General features: G+C 36.8%; 1 protein-coding gene across 1 annotated transcript in view; it reads right to left on the bottom strand.

The window, feature by feature from the left end:
* Positions 1-18413, bottom strand: part of necab3 (N-terminal EF-hand calcium binding protein 3) — a 44784-nt gene that overhangs the window by 23589 nt on the left and 2782 nt on the right. Inside the window, exons 2-5 of the mRNA XM_004547643.4 lie at positions 16453-16477; positions 5769-5877; positions 4102-4127; positions 2606-2703 (exon numbers count right to left, since the gene is read on the bottom strand). Coding sequence (XP_004547700.1) covers positions 2606-2703; positions 4102-4127; positions 5769-5877; positions 16453-16477 — 258 coding nt within the window. The remainder of the gene's footprint in view (positions 1-2605; positions 2704-4101; positions 4128-5768; positions 5878-16452; positions 16478-18413) is intronic.

The raw sequence follows: 18413 nt of genomic DNA, 5'->3' as shown, positions 1-18413 counted from the left end.
AGGACAAACTGCTCAAACCAAAGCGCAAAGAAAGGAAAAGCAGCTCTGAGACAAGACACACCACACAGAGAAGGAGAGAGAGCGATCATGTGATAACTTCTCCAAAACAACTGCAGGCACTTGTGAAATGTGTGACAGCTGCAATTAAATGGGCTAATTAATTCTCAGAACACATACATTATTCAGAAGTGCGTATTCAAATTCCAAGGTGGAAGAACTTTAATAGGAGACATAATTGCTGCTCATGTCCCCAAACACAAATGTGATTACGCATTCTCAAAGGAGACATAGTCACGCAATGTGCGAGTGAAGTAACATTGCATAGCTCATTGTCAAAACTTGCGATGACGAGCCTCTACTGAAAAAGCATCATGGGATTAGCAGTCCAAAGCACTGACAGACCACAGCTGCTAACCAGTGACTGCACAATCCTCTAGGGGTTTACCCACTTCAACAGCTTTAAAGAAGAGGCCAAATAGAGGAGGTAGGTGATCTAATTAAGGCAGGTTCCATAATTATTCAGAACACATTTCCTCCACTCTTCTCATTTAACAACTCCTATTAAACTTTAAATCCCTGATTCATAGCTGTTACCTCAAAAAATCCTCAAGCACTTTTAAAACATTTTGTCAGCTCTAGTTGAGCAACATAATAAACAGGTACAGAAATGCTAGGCTGTGCCAAACCGGTACATATTATTACATGAGGTTTTTGGGACACACACACCGTGGGACATCAGGAGTATCAAGAGAATATTTGTAGCAGTTAGGACTGAAAATTGCAGACTGAACAAGACTTAAGGTCATGGGATTGCACTGCACTGATAGTCCATTGGTGCTACTCAGGACTTTGCAAAGGTTCTTTTTGCATAATTTTGCAGTGTCACTTGGTGACACTACAAGAAACTGGTGCTGTGCATGATTCCTGATTATGGCATGTGTGGTTGTTTTACCTAATAAACACAGAACATCTCTGCAGTCAGGCCAAGTATTAAAAACAACAAAATCTCTCAAGTAAAGTCATGGCTTGTGCTTCTTCCTCTTCATGGAGAATTGCCTTCCTGCTCTATCTCTGTCTCTATCTCTTATTAATCTAGTATAACCAGAAAACTAAAAACCATCGCACACAACCAGACTACCTTCTTCCTGTTGCTCTAGTCTAAGCACTAAGGTACATCAAAACATCTTCTTCCTGCAGCAGTTTCTCATTAACCACTCACACAATTTACCAGTCTCCTCATTTAATGCTCAGGAAGAGAATGTGCATCCCACTTAAGGAAGCTACTTTCTTAAAATCAAGCATACTATAATTGTTAAAAATAAGACTGATTATGTGGATTGATTCTTCTGCTTGGACTGAACACAATCAAGGCCCATGGGACCCGCAGTACATAGGTGGGCAGACTGCTGGCTTAAATACTAATCAGTGGTTTTTTTCCATCTGCAGCTTTAGCAGTGGGAGCAGTAATTGCTGCAGCAAAAAGGACCAAAAGTGCTGTGCTGCTGGACAGGAACAGAAATGTTAAGAAGTTCCCTGGAGTAAAAAAAAGGGCAAGCAGTAACAAGGGGAAGTCAAGTCAACGATTTTAGTTACATGTTAATGCTGGTGCAGTACACGCTGTAGCTTTGACAGACAAGTTAATAAACAGAAACAGCATCACAGTTGTGTCCAAAGTATCGGGTAGATTATTGTGTTATATAGGATATCTGTGACTCATTTATAGTTAGGATATTGAGACAACACTGCTGTGTTTTGTGCAGAACGTATTAAGTCATTCTTGGGTCAAACTCCCCATCTGATTTATTTCCCAGCCCATCCCTGCCTGAAATATTTTTTTTTGTCCGTCTTTTGTTAATTCATCACTTCTGGGAGACTTAGTGCAGCAGTGGCTCCATCTGTGTACACGGGGGCTTCCTCTAATAGACAAGAATCAGCACAAAACTAAACACAGGAGATTTATAGCACAAAAAAACCTAACTTGGTGAGCGTGTCTGTGTCTACTTGTATTACTTACATTGTGGGGATTGGTTTGGATACTCACGTTATGTAGGCCCACCTCCTTTAAGGTAAAGAAATGTCCCCATAATGCAAATCAGTATATTATAAGGTGAAGACTCAGTTTGAGGTTTTAATAGGAGATAGGATAAACCCCGTCAAAGTGTCCTAACCTTGTTACATAAAATTTGGTAAGCGTTAACAGGTAAATATCCGTTCACCGACTCATTCAACATTTTTGTGTTTCGGGGTTTGGCGGTATTTTCCAAAGTGGGACCAAGGATAACGAGACCACAGGTGATGTAAGTCAGTGTGAATCATCTGAATTGATAAAAACTAACTGCTTTCAGCCCTCAGTTTTTCTTGCTATTACCTGCATGGTGCATGTATTACATTTGAGACTACATCCAACCTGCCAGCTCTCAAGTACAAAGTCTGTGTGAAGCCCAACTTCCAATTTGAGAATAGTGCAGTCATTTCAATAATCTGTTGAATTCAGAGCTAGCGAGTGGTGGCCATGTGGTCTGCCAAAATTAAGACAGATTCACATAAAACTAAATGGTTCATAGTATAGCTTTCAGAGTCTTCACGTGCTTTGGTGAATTCTTACCTCTTTAGTTTTATCCATTGCCTTTAAGATGGCAATATTCAGGCTCTCCAGAGCTGAAAGGACATTAAGATACTCTCCAAGGTGCTGAGAAAAATAGTCTAACAGGGAATAGCAAAAAAAACCTGTCAGTGTTATTGCAATCACGGACTATGAACATGAATAGTCATCAAACATTAATTTTAACGTTTAAAAGTTGGAGACAAGCTCTAATATGTTGCCATGACAGACTCCAATTAAGAGACGACGACGACTACAGGAGTGAGAATATAATGAATGCACAATACGTCAGCAACACTTAGCGCTCCCCGTTTCATGAAATTGAGGGTTTTTTCTTTACTAATTTTAATAAGGCAGTGTTATAAGATATCTCATTCACTCTTGTAGTGTTAATGATAGCAAGCGTGAAGATTCATTTCACACCAGACAGCACCGACTGCTATAAAGAAACTCCTACACATTTTAATGTTTATGTCACAAATGAGCTCACGTAACTGCAAAAGCAGTGTACCGAGGCTTATTTAAAGTGTCACGGTAAAAAGGCTGTGCGAGGAAGGTTCACCAGAGTAAAGCAAAGAAAAAGCTCAATAGTAATTAGCTCTTGATTCTTAATTAAAAACTTGATTTTACACTAGCTAAGAGTACGAGTGACATGACACACAGTTAACAATGTGATCCAAGGTGAATGGTGGCAGCCTTTACACTCCCCTCAGTTACATTCATTTATGTTGCATTACTGAATTTTAAACCGTTAATCAGAAACAATTTGGTCTAAAGAACATAGAGCAGTGGCTGACAGATGTTCACTGAACTACATATGAGATAAAAGAAGCATTCTGTTATGGAAAAACAGTCAACTTCTGTTGATGTCAGATGCAAAAGATGCCATTCCCATTCAATAAATTATGCAGAAGTTTTATTCTGGGTACAAGTCATATTTACCGGTCTCTGTCCTAGTTCTTAACTTTATTCAGGTCATCTGACACACATGTATTTTTTAAAATGATTAAAAAAATAGGCCAATAGATCACTACTATATATATCACTACTACTGTGTATACTATATAACAATATCGATATGACTCTTACTGTATGTCTGTAAATTTTAGGAAACCAGCACCTGGTTGACTTTCCACACAAGAAGTCTACCAATAGGGAAACATGACTTTTTACCAGATTTTGCTCAGCAGTACCTAAACATGTCAGACGACACATTCAAATCAAACTAAATCACAAATGCTTTTGATATATAATTTAGTTGTGTTGCTTGTTTGGCGTGCGCAGAAAACACAGCAAAACCTGCTGCCTCTAACTTTATACAATGCTTTCATTTGAAAATGCAAATTTCCCAGAGTTTTTAAACTGTTGCTATGAAGTTACTCATGAACACTAATAATAATTAAAAAAAGAATCTAAGGATAGGGTAACACAAGCACTTATGACAGTAACTTTTATGATAGGAGTTATACAGAAATCAGAGTAAGCACAGTCCAACCAACCTGATAGCTTGTCAGTGTCCAGATTGCTGCAGAGCAGAACATAAGAGAGAAGCAGGGAAGATACTGAGAGTTAATTAGGAAAATTCAAAGTTATGTAGCTCTTCATTTCTGCTTGAGAGGTTTGGTGTGACTATGTGTGAATATAGTTAATATGATAACAGTGTTGTCATATAAAGACATACACAAGACTTGTTAAAGTGTTAAAACCATATAAATCACACTTGTGCGCAGCATGTTAACCTGAAATGTTTATTCTCCTTAGAAATGATGTCTTCTGCATTTTATCATTATTTAAAATGTTAGACCATTGTCTGTTTTACTTCTCCCACAGTGGTAAAAACATTGCAATAAATACGTCTTTGTTTACTTTTCGTAGCAGAAGGGTTTACATTTGATGAGAAATTATTCTCTTTGATAAAGACCATTACTACTACCATTACTATGTGAAAAATTCCCCTGTTGTTTTAATGACATTTTAAAGACTGAATCAAACTGGAAGTGAAGCTGGTAAATAGCTGCATTATTATAATGCTCACACAGCTCCTGCAGACAACAAAAACAAATGCCTTTTTGGCAGTTGCTGTTACAAATCTGCATTTGGATGGTGACAATGAGCTCCCACATATCTCTCTTTTAGGCTATTAAGATATAGCTAATGTGATCATTCTTTTCCCTTTGCTTTCAGTTCCAGCATTTTCTGCATAACTTTAAGCATTATCAAGCATATACAGGTAAAACACGTTCTTCCTATCACCACTCCATTAACTGTATTGTTATATTGAGAATAAGAAAAACCTTTAATTAGACATCAGAGCACAGTTCATGCCAACTGCCTCAAAGCTTGGAGGGTGGTTAGAGAGGTCTCGAGGCTATTGTTTCTCATCACAGCGGCAATACTAGCCTAGCAGCATGTTCAAAAGCAATTTATCACACAGTGATGGAAGAACTGGCACCACAACAAAAATAAATACAGAGTGGTTACTGTAGCCAAACTAGTTAGATGCAAAAAAGGAAGAACCCCCCCCCCCCCCCCCCAAAGTACATATGCATCTATTCCAGTCTGCTTTTGTGTGTGAGACTGGGCCTACTGATGCATTTCAGTGATTTACCAATCATGGTTAATTTGTTATATCACCTGAGCTTATACAAAGATTTTGAAACCTTGTTAAGCCTCACTGTTGGCACAGAAGAAAAGTTGCAAAATGCCTCATGAATACAAATACCTGATCTGCCAAAGGCAATAAAACACACTGGCTTTAGGTAAGGATCAGACTTAGATACATTAAATACAACATGGCAGGGGAGAAATGGTCTTTTCCTCTGTGGCTAAAAGAGTTAAGCGTTCACTGCAGTGCGGTGATTTCAGCAGCTATCCTGAGGCTGATTTCCTTGATTGTAATTTCAGGGAAGTAGTCTAGGTTTTGAAGTAGCTGGTTTAGCCCACAGTATTTTATGTCCAAAGGAGGGGGTAAACATCAATTCTGCTTGAGTTGAGTTTACCGAGGACCTCCCTCCAGCTGTGAGACATTTAATCTGTGGCTGGTGACTTGAAAAGAACACATTAACACTGCCTTTAAGCATGCTTTTATTTTGCCCTCTTTAAAAGGTAAAAGCACAAAGTTTATGAGAGAGAATCTATTAAATATAACACTAGGTCAAAAACTCACTTATTCTGTTGGCCATCTATGGAATAGAAAAGCTCCTGTAGCTCCTCAGTAGTCAGGATCCCATCAGCAAAGTAAGTATTAAACTCTTCAAATGACAACTTGCCATCATCTGAAACAGAAAGAAAGTTTACTGCACAAAGTCGACAGGCAGCCTTGTATCAACAGTTATAAGATGATAGGCTCACTAGTGGTTACGTGTATAACATGTATATTACATTTTTTTTCTTCTTGCTTGAATGATTTCTTGTTTCTGTGCTCTTGCTTCTACCAAATCTTAGTTTCAGTAATACTAAACTCAGGAGAAACATCTTGCCTAACATTAAAGAGAAAATTGAGCCACCTGATTGCATCGTACTTGGATGTGTTTACATGCTGGATAAGACACTACCACCTATCTTAGCTTGGACTTTTTACATAACTCATTACACATGTGGTACTTAGTTCTGGAAACTATTCCATTTAATTCCCTTTTAATCTCAGTGTAAAGGCTCAAGAGCTTCTGTAGCCCTTTTCTGCTTTTCTGCTATGCTGGAAAGTCAGTATTGTTTTGTAACTACCACAGCTGCAACCTTTCATATTAATGATAATATGCATAAAGAAAACAAAAAAAATGAACTGAATGACTAAAAAGTAATAAAACATCTTATTTTCTTGGAATTAACTGACAAAATATTTCAATATCTATCTATCTATCTATCTATCTATCTATCTATCTATCTATCTATCTATCTATCTATCTATCTATCTATCTATCTATCTATCTATATTAGGGGTGCAACGATATTCGTATCGATATTGAACCGTTCGATACAGTGCTTTCGGTTCGGTACGCATATGTATCGAACAATACAAAATTTGTAATTTATTTTATCAACTTTCCTTCTGACTATGCTGTCTGTGTTGAGCGCTCAGTGAATCTGTGTTTGACTACTCCGCCTAGGGTCGACAGTGCAGCCTAGGCGGAGTAGTCGAACGCAGATTCACTGAGCGCTCAACACAGACAGCATCGTCAGAAGGAAGAGCGCAGGGCAAGCTAGCGAGACAGAAGTTAAGCTCTCCTTACAACATGGACCTCCCCCACCCTCATTCAGATCTGGCGTTTGGAATTATTTTGGTTTTCATGTGACGTATGACCCTGAAGGTAAGCAGTCATGGACTAAAGTAAAACAGTATGTTGGATGTGCCATGCAATGCTTAATTACATGGGTGGGAACTAGTGTGTTAGCGCAGTTAGCTCGTTAACGTGTTGGCCGTCTAGCCCCATGCACGGGCGTTAACGGAGATTTGCCGTGTTGTGGCGTTAAGGTCATTTCAACGAGATTAACCTGAAAGCACTAGTGGGAACACAACGAATATGACTGCACATTTACGCCGACATCATCCTAGTGCAAAGACAAGTGGAAGCAGAAAAAAAACAAGCAAGCATGCTGCTAACTTTAGCCGAGTCATTTAGACAGCTGTTAGCACATGATTCTCCTTATGCTGCTGAGAATATAGCCCAGAAGAAGCGGATAGTATAGCTTTTATTCTGGAAAGAGCCATTTCTCTGTAATAAACTCTCTTTTCCAAAGATGAGTGATTCCTCAATCAGATACAGGGCTCGCAATATCGCTAGCCCAACGTCCGGGGGCTAGCGATTTTTTTCAGTCGGGCTACCAAAATCTATCTCTTCCCTGCCCGTCGGGCTATTGTAGGAAGGAAAAATTTATGTCAATGCTTTTGCATTCTTTCAGAAATGTAGCTGGGTAATTATGTCATTGGCATCGGTGAGCCACTGTCAATATGTGACATATTGAAATCGCGTTTGAATTTGCGCTTGTTTTTTTGCTTTCACTTTGCAATCGCGCGAACTGTGTATAGAGAGCGACAGCACTGATCTGTGAGTGATGATAATTTGTGCACCAATTCCTCTGACATCGTCTTATTAATCGTTAGCTTACTATGCAAACATGACAAGTGAAATCTCCCGCAGCTTAAACATGTGAGAGGTTGATCGCGCAGAGAATCGCTGAGCTTATGTGAGTGCGTGTGTAAAAGCAGCAGGATTTATATTTGACTACGATGACCTGGATGACTGAGAACCTTCACAGACAGATATATATTTTAGTTCTGCTGAGCCAAATAAGACAGGTCAGGGTGAAGAAGTGACAGCCAAAGAAAAGCTTACCACAAAACGGAGAAGTTATGACAAATCAGACTATAAGGCAAAAAGAAAGTGCAGCTTTATGGTTTCATGGACAAAAGAATTTCTGTGGCAGCAATATGACGAGCTAAATAACCAGGGCTGCACATAAGTGGTCCGCAGGTGCGCATTCGCTGTCAAAATAAAAAACACGCACAAGGGTTAGGGTTAAATTTAAAAACTGTACTTTTGAGTTAAAATATATATTTATAATTTTAATAAATGACAAATTAAAAAGGCATGAACATTTTTTTGTATTGAAAAAATATCGAACCGTGACACCAAAGTATCGAACCGAACCGTGAATTTTGTGTATCGTTGCACCCCTAATATATATATATATATATATATATTGGCTTGAATTGTTGATAAAGTAATAAGTCATATTTGATAAAGTAATAAGTCATATTTGAAAAGAATTGTCACTTATTTAAACATGTAAATAAACATGTAAATATGACGCGTGTCTGTAAAAAGCAAAAAAACCAAAACAAATATGAATGTTCTAACAGATAAAAACTAAATTCTAATACTATGCATAAGTGTTCCACAAAATATAAATGTAAAAGCACTACAGATGGTGAGCACATTGAATTTTTTCTCATTCTGCTCAGACTAGTTAACAGTGAGCACAGATTTTTGTGACAATGCACAGGAAAATCAATAGCAGATGATAAATAGCTTGGTTGTCATCTGTGAAGAAGTGTTCCTTCGTGAGCCTATTATAAATCAGTCTGCAAGCACAGATTACACAGATCAGTCAGCAGTTAGCCTGCCAGAAAGAAGCTGCTAGATGTTTTTAAGTGCAGCTGAATAAATAGACTAGGCATATTTACCTAAAAAGGGAAGCAAAAGTATACTCGAAGGAGTTGGAGACATAATTAATCAATGCAACTGAGTAACATTACAATAAAGAATGATGAAATACAGCTAAGACAGTCATATGCACAAATAAGTATGGATATGAGGTTGGTAAATCCACCAAATAGACAGTTTTTTGCACAGAGAGTCATATCAGGGCAAAATCAGGGCAGCTACGAAACTCACACTTTCACACTTTTAAAATTTGGCTTCTAACCCCCTGAGTAATCAAACCCTGTCTATGCAAAGACAAGGCAAAAGGAGAGTGGTTTAATATGCCATTCCACTTGGTTGGCTCAGCAAAGCTGGCAATTCAAGGGCAAGCTGGAAGACCATCTGTTCAAGTGGACCCATACTGACACTGTTCAACATTACCTCTGACCAGAATGTGTAATGTGTTGGTCCAGACAACAAGCTGCTCTCGCCACTTTGGCCCACATTTTTTTTCGAATAAAAATCAAATCTTCTTTGTCACACAAAAAGTGTCTTTTGTTTTTTCCAGTCTCTTTCACTGCCTTTGTTTTCTCTGTCAAAATACAAAGAACTCTTACGTACTATAAATCATTTGGATCACCACACATGTACTAGTATCTTGGACAATTTTTAATTCATATTAAAAATCACATTTTAGTTGATGTGCATGTTGAAAGAGTGATTGATGTTTTCTTGGTTAGAAAAAAAGCATGACATATTAAAAGCTGGCCTTCTTTTAATAGATTTTAATAGACATATGTGCTGTTCCACTTATATATACTTTATGCAATTTCCTTATAATTTAATGCCGTCTGTGCTCAGTATGTTGACCCAGAGACTGTAGATCCTGCCACATGTCACAGCGCTGTACTCGGAAAGATTCCTCTTCATGGAGTGCCAAACAAGACACACAGCAACAAGGATCAGCAGCAACACTTCTCCATTTGATTGCCAATTGACAGCAAGTAGCAGTCTCCTCTGTTCATTTTGACATTTCTGGGTTAAATGTCTCTATCATAAAGGAAAAAACCCAGACAAATACACAAGCCTGAACATCATCATTTTTCAAAGGCTTTGAGTTGATGTCAATGACATCCTGACCCAGGGAACAGCACTACCTTGACTTTTTGACCTGTCTTAGGAGACATAAGGAGTATAAGTTGTAAAAACATGCAGATTTGCATGTTTACATTACAGCTATGTTTGCAGCATTAAATTAATTAAAAAATCCGTAATAATCCTGACAGAAGACATCAAAAGATTAAAAAAATATGTCTAAGCGTCAGGAAACATCTGGTTCCATCCTCATATCTGACACATCCATCTCCTCTGATGGATGTAAAGATGAGAACAGTGGATGCTGGAGCACTTATTTCTAAAATGGGAAATTCTTGTACAGCCAAGTGTTACTCTAAAATGATGTTGATCAATTATGATACATTATACAGTTGCATTGTTTGCCTTGAGATCACTTAAAGAGCAGGAAGTATTGAAGGAAATGTCTTCTCTTCCCCTCCTCGTGGGAGAATAAACTATGTGAACTGCATTTTACATGAGTACATACAGTATAACCTAGTTTAAATTAGCATCACCACTAAAATGAATGAAGTCTTCCAGCCATTAATCAGTGTTGAGTTTTATATAACAGAAAGGGGTGCACTAAAATGCCACTGACTTCCATTTGCTCTTTTCATCCTCTACAGTCCTATTAGATCAAATCAAATCAAATTCAAATTTTTGTCACATACACAGTCATACACAGTACGATATGCAGTGAAAGGCTTACACAACTGCTCGTGACCTAAAGGAAAAAAAAGGCTATGAATAAGATAGGAAATAAATATGAAAATTAAAAAGGGTAAATTTAACTAGGAAGGAATAAAATAAAATATAAAAATTAAAGTTAAAAATGAAATAACTGTACAACAACAGATTAGAATGAAGGGTAAATTTAACTGGGAAAGAATAAGATAAAATATATAAATTAAAGTTGAAAATAAAATAACTGTACAGCAAAATACACAAATACACAGTATAGAAATATATAAGAATGTATGAAGAAATATAAACATATATATACAATAACAGCAGCTGTACAAGTATTAAATGGAAATGAAGAAATATAATGTCCAGTGTTGTGCAATCCACATTTGTAAGCGTCTTGTGCAGTGCAAATATGCTTAAAGTGATTTAGTGATGAAGTGATTCGATTAGATGACCACGCATCTAATCGAATTAGTGTAAACAAAGTCCAGAATGTCCAGTGTGTGTGTAAGAACCATATGTGTGGGTCAGTACTATGTGATGGTGTGTCTGTCCTGCATGGTGCTGTTCCCGAACCAGGTTGAGATGTTTCCCGTCAGGATGCTCTCTATGGTGCACGAGTAAAAGTTCCTGAGCACCTTGGAGTTCAGTCGGAAGTCTCTCAAGCATCTGAGGTGGTAGAGACGCTGTCGGGCCTTTTTCATCACAGTGTTGATGTGACAGGACCATGACAGGTCCTGTGTGATGTGAACGCCGAGGTATTTGAAGCTGTCCACTCTCTCCACTGGGCACTCGTTGATGACGGGGGTCTGGTAGTTCCTCTCCTGCTTAGTGCTGAAGTCCACTATCAACTCCTTTGTCTTACTGACGTTTAGAAGGAGGTTGTTCCTAGATCAGCTACAGTCTCTAGCTACTAAACATTCACAAACCAAGTATCAGCTGATGTCCTTAAATTAATAAATCACGCATGGCCCACTGGCATATACGGTGTCTAAGCAGATCTCCCTTCCTAAAAAACATGACTTCTGAGGCTTTGTAATGGTCATGTTTCCAGATAATGTGAAGTTAATGCGATTTTACAGCAGCCAGTCCAGAAACGCTTTCAGAGAACAAACTTTCAGAGAACAAACAATGACTTTGATGTTGAATAATTGAAACCACAGTCTGCAAAATGAATCACTGTCTGCGTGTTTTTTGACCTGGTTTTAAAGAACACACGAGCTGCCTGAAACAGACAAAATACCTTCGATGCATTTTACATGAGGCATGATACTTTTAACTTTTTATTCGTGTAGTCAGGGTGTTTTTAAAATAAGACATTTCTGTTCAGAAAGTAAGGACAAAAAGACTACATGGAAACTATGCAAGGATTACAACTTGCTGACAAGGGAGAATCGTAAAAAGGATGGGCATTACCCGACCCGAACCCACACTCTAACCATTTATCACCGAAGCAGTTGTCAGTGCAGCTGTTTCATTTGAAAACAACAAATGTGTTGAACAGAGATGTGGAGGGGAATATTTGAAGCTGAGCGTGTAAAACAACCCTTTAAAGTGAACCAAAATTTAAATAGCCAAAGCCTCCATTTAACACTCCGTCGTAGAGAAAATTCCATTATAAAAGGAAGCGGCTTTAAATCATGCTGACGGTTGGGGCAAAAGCAATATGCATATATTGTTCTTCATTAGAAAGAAAAATCACTTAGGAGTTTCAAGATGTAAAAAAAAACATGTTTCCAAAGAAAGAAAGTGCTGCTTTTAAAAAAAAAAAAAAAAAAGCTAATGGGACACGGCCTGATCATATATAACATTTTCTCTTTACTTTAGTTTATAAAAGTCAGATTACTATAACAAAGTGTTCACAAGGCAAGAGTAAACAAGAACATGAAAGTGAGTACGTCCTGTAAAGTAGGGCACAAAGTAGGGCACATTCATATCTTTCCAAAGGTTAGTCCCATTGCAGACTCTCCTAAGAGGTTTATAAATTCCCCATGAATGCATCACTTCAATAACAACAAGCATTACGAGGAAAGATGGGTCTTGATTCCTTTTGGTAAACTTCTATGCACTAAAATGCCCGCATCGTTACAGATTCTGGTATTCTTAGCACAAATGCTCTACTTAGGATGTGTTCCACCTGGCCACCTGTGAGAAAGTCTAAAGCTGCTCTATATCTTCCATATTCCAACTTAAGTTGCTTTTAGAACAAACAACCTATTGATTCTCCACTTCAGTAATAACATAACGCTGACAGGTCTTATCCACCACAGAGCAGATGTTAGAAGAAAGATGAGGTTTCATCTTCAGTCATAACACTGCAAGTGTGATCTGCTGAATATGGAGAAATAACATTTTTTCATAAGAAAAGTTGGGGTTATTTAAATTATTCTTAGGATTTCATGCACATTGGTCTCAGAGTAGTCATTAAAAGCAGGATGCAGTTGCAGTATAAAACTTTTGAATCATGATTTTAACTTAAGTTAAAAACTACAAGATTTTTTTCTCTTATGGACCTTAATTTGGAATAGCTGTCTAAGCTATTCCAAATTAAGGTCCATAAATTATTCTTTTCCGGAGTAGTAATGGAGAGAAAGTTTTATTTATTTATATATATAGCTTCAAAGTCTTTACAGCATACTGTTTAACTAGGAGTAACTGCTTGAAATGTCGAGCTACTTTCGGATTTTGTTTTTCATTAAATCTGGTTTCTGTCTAACCAAAACGTGCCCAATATTCGGTCTCATTTTAGCTCTTTTTAACCATTTATTCTCATTTTCTATTATTCACTTCATATGCACAGAAACTAGTTTTTAACTTCCAGGAAAGATCATGGTGTGGGTTAAAATACACCTCAACTGTAAACAAATACATAACGCATAGTATATAAAAATATACTATATAAAAGGTTGTATCAGCAGGTGTGATCGAAATACAATTGTTATACCATATGAGCTATGACACAAGACACTATATATAAGTTATTGAATAATATTGTACATTTATTATACATCCAAGACAAAACTAAACATAAATTATAATATTGCTAATATTTTTTAGATATTTACACAGAGACATTCTAATAACTATTTACTCAAGTTTATTATCCATCATTGTTACTATAACCATAGTAACACTTTATAAGTTTTACCAAGACAGGACGTGCTTAGTAACTACCACGTTTCTATTATTCAGTGCATTCTGATGGTGTCATCATATTATATTCTTCGCCTAATTCCAGTGGGATTTATATTTCAATTACTAATGAAAAATAACTAGCAGGGGTTGTAGGAGAGAATATTTTCTTTGAGTTTTTCTGTCATTATAACGAAACAGAGAATACATTTGGCTGGAAGCAACAGAACAATTCATAATGTCAAATTCCTGTCATAGGAGATTGTTAAGAGCTGCTGAGAAGTAATTGTTGTGTGGAGGTAGACCCTGTATACGCAATAATGTCCTACTGATGTGCACTTCTTCTTGATTTGCTTTGGCATGTTATTTCATCTGATGTTAGAAATAAATATATCTCTCTTACAGAGCAGTAAGGGTGCTGAACCTGCTGTACATGTGTTTTTTTCCTCAATCATAGGGCTCTGGTGACAATCTATATGCCAAAAAGCATTTGATTCTGTTAGATGAATGGTATTATTTTACATTATGGATGGAATTATCCTAGCCTATCCTATCCTATGCTATACTGTACTATATTGAAAACAATAAAATACATACAATAAAAATGAATATATACCCAAGACTATTCAATTGATTTCATTTCAAAAACAGAAGAAGATATTTGGAATTGAGGTAAAGAAAAAGAAAACCGAGTATGAGATGTTAACAGACAAGCAAAAGTTTACCTTTTGAACCTGATTATAGGTCAGACTAAATGTGCAGTCCTTAATGTTCAAAACCATTTAGTAAGTAGACATATTTCTGATAACAAAAATGTTTGAATAAGTAACTCCCTTGAAAAAGTTAAATGTAAAAAAACTACATAAAGTAGAAATGCATTTCAGTCACAACTGAGATAGAAATTCATGATAATTTTAAAGAGCTCTTTAAAAACTGAAAAGCAAAGCATGAAAATTAAAGTAAGATAGGAAGCCAAAGGTCCTTTCATAATAACACAAGAGAAACGAGATACAGTGGTTAACAGCATGCTTACTCTCGAGGAGAATCTTTAGCTGGAAATTAGTCATTTGTTTGTTATTATAATATTTATCTAATTTCTCTACCAAGGCTGACTGTTGGAGGTCCTGCATCAAATTACCTCAACATCCATGACAAATTTATTTAGAGCTTGGACTCCAAACTCTAAGCTACTCCCTGATTATTGGGCAATAATCAGGGAGTAGCTTAAGAAAGGGATATGAAATAACTAGATTGACCTAATTTACAAAATATATATTACTGAGATGACTCCATTGGTCTCAATGTTCTGTTTATTTAAAAACACAAAGATGATTTAACAAAAAGAAATAAAGCTTTGTTGGAGCATAAAAAGAGGACAGTTCTTCTTCTTCTTCTTCTTATTATTATTATTTATGTTTTCACTTTTAGGGCCTAAAAAATGTAAATGCTGACCCATCAGAACTTTGCCTTTCCTAAAATTATCGATTGTGCACTTAATACATGCCAAGATGCATCCCAGTATGGTAGATGTTGATGTGAGCCAGTCTTTTTACGTATTTTCTTCTGTAAATAAATCTTAAATCTAAAAGCGTTCTCTCTTTGCACACTAAGAAATGCGTGCCTTCTGTTGCACTGTCAAAAGCAATCACAAAATAAAAATGGATCATTTTGTGCCTCAATGAAAAAAAGAAAATTGCATCTGACACAATGACAAATATCAGTTTAGCAAAATCACAAAATATTTTTTTCTCAACAAAACAAGTCTCTGGTGTAATACAAGAGACATACACACATACAAGAGACACGGCAGCCGCTTTTGCAGTCATCTTTGTCTGTTTACTTAATTTATTAATAATCCCAGAGCAAATACTGCATAAGCTACAGCTTCACTTCAATCTAATTTCCTGAAAATTGCTCATGAAAACTATAATGAACCAATCTGAGGGGGAAGTCTGTACAACAAAAAGTAATTTCATTAAAATTAGCTGAATGCATTAAACATCACGCACCAATAATATTGATGCATTAATGCTGGAGTCTCCCGGGGCTACTGGCACAAATAACAACTACAGTAAGCGCTTGCAATGCTTATATCTTCTCACTGCCAAATTTTACAAACCCAAGGTGCCCTTAAGAGCCCTATACAGTGTGACGTAGGAGGCATCTACAGGTGCATTCACTGTGCATTCAGACCAAACTGATCCGGCTAACCGACAGTGAGTATGGAGCTACAGTATCATTGTGAAGTAGCACAGTTCTTGGTAGACTGTGCCATTACCATGAGGTAAAATGAGTAAAACAAACAACTGATTATGACACAGACATAGGTATGTGTACAGATGTCCAACTCTTGAAATACGAAGTCTATCCTGTACGCATTTGGCAATAAATTTGTTGCTAGAAAAAATATCTTGGCTGCGGCTGTGTTAACATGACTCATAATAATTTGTAAACAGCACCCGCAGCACCCAAACAATGCAGTTTGACAGGAAGAAGCTTTATTTTGTGTGGCATGTTCTTCCAAGTTTGGGCTACAATCCAGAATCTCAGAATAATTTTAATTGGGTGGAAAAACTTATTCAAGCATGCAGAGGAAAGAAGATTCACTTGAAGAGTCATTCATGCAAATTCCCCCCCCCCCCCCCCCCCCTTTTTTTTTTCTCCATCCAGATTGTTTGGGGCATAATAACAAGTGGAAGGATGTGGAGAAATAACAAGCATGCATTGTGACAAATTATTCATCACCAAGCATATTATGTACTGTTTACTCACCGTTTTTGTCTGCTCTGCGGAAAATCTGGAAAACAAAAAGAGGGGGGAGAGGATGGTTTTTATTTCTAGCATAGGATCACTGAAGGGATTCTTGCAATAAGCAGGTGTAAATTATTAAGAATCATGGCAGTTTGTCAAAAACACAATAGGATGTTTAACGCCTGCGGTTCGTTTATCCTGGTGCACAGACTAGAAAGATGACAAGAAGAAGGACATTTACAAAGGCTGTTATACTCTGCATGAGTGAGTCATGTTAGGTTGAAAGCAAATTGATAGTGTCAGTTCTAAAATAGGTTGAACAATTATCATTCTAAAGTAAACAGTCATTTACTTCAGAAGTGATAATTGTACGGTAACGCCACACTATGTTTATTGTCTATTTGTTTGACTCACTGATGCTTTTTCATTAATTTCTTAGGAGGGCCAATATGGTAGGTAGTAAGAAGGATAATCATTTGCTATATGTATTATACACAATTCTGTTAAATATACAGTATGCAATAATATGCAAGAGTAACAGTAAGTCACAAATAATGGGGACTCCAAACACAAGATACTATCTGATCCACTTGCAGCTTATTTTCTCTGGCATGCAGCTTTGTCTGCAAACAACACAGAAGTCCACCTTTCACTAAATCCTTTTTTCACTATGAGCATCTGAACATTTGACAGCAGGAAAAGCAGAAACAAAGCTCCTGCATTAGTTTACTGTTTTGCTTACTTCAACATAGCCATCGTATCAGTTTTATAACGCGGTAACAATGTTCGTTTGAAGCCATTTCATGGATTATCAGTCTAATCACAACGATGCTGCGCTGTATATAAACAATGCTGTGTAATCTTAATAGAATTGGTTTCCTCCATTCTGTTCCCCGTGGGGGACTCTCATGTACAAAACTGGCTTGAATTAACAGTAGCGGATGGAGCACTTACGTCAGTTGTATTATTTAATACACCAATGATGACTATACGAAGACAAAACTATGACTGCACACACCACATCACTCAGCTGCAGCAAAAAAACACCAAAACAAATACAGATTTTGTTTTATATATATATATATATAACTGGTCTGTGTTTGATAGTAGTTACTGTTGCAATTGTTATGGAGTTTAAAAAAAGATAGAATCTTCTTGTTTTTAGCTGAGTTTTGAACCACCAGTAATGGCAACTTATAAAAAGCCCACTTCTCAAGCTGAAAAAAACACCCATCAGATAAAATCAACAGTATAGATTATTCACTAAAAGTAGAAAAATCACTAAAACTGAGGAAAGCCATTTGTTTTCTGACACGCAAAAGACAAATGTCCACACAACAGGATAAAGCTCAGGGTTGATCCTGTAAAGCCTGTGCGACTGCTTTGAGAAAAAGAGTTGCTTTTTGGTCAACATGTAAAAATCTACTTGTTTCATTTCTTTTTTCTTTAGCTCAGTGAAAACATTATTGTCCAGAAAATAGAAAGTGGACTGTTTGGCTTCACCAAACAACATAAAATAGAAGCAAAACAGAAAGCTATACCAACACACCATCAATAAATAACAGCGGTAAAACAGGGCTTTAGATCTAGATTTAAAGATCACAGCCACAACACAGCGACTAAAGTAACTATTGTGAAGGCTAAATATATTTTTCAAAGCGTTTGAATACACAATCAAATAAAACTCAAGTCTACTGTGCACTGAGATGTGTGTCTTGAAAATATGAACATGAAACTTAGATTTTTAAACCAATTTTAGTTTAATCTGTGCACTATAATAAGAATTTCACAAATATTAATGCAGCCACACAAACAAACATATATGTGCATTTGTAGCTGTATGCAGCTTGGTTGTCATTCAGGGGAGCAGAAAACAATAGCTTCATTAAGCGAGTTTGAATGCAAGATCTGCAATGAAAACAACAGATTCGTAATTTGTTCTCTTTTATTGATTCTCTTTCACTCCCTGAGACATTTATGTC

Source organism: Maylandia zebra, linkage group LG5 (genome assembly GCF_041146795.1).
Source record: "Maylandia zebra isolate NMK-2024a linkage group LG5, Mzebra_GT3a, whole genome shotgun sequence".
In the NCBI taxonomy this organism is placed as follows: domain Eukaryota; kingdom Metazoa; phylum Chordata; class Actinopteri; order Cichliformes; family Cichlidae; genus Maylandia; species Maylandia zebra.
This window is presented reverse-complemented; position numbering and strand designations above follow the sequence as displayed.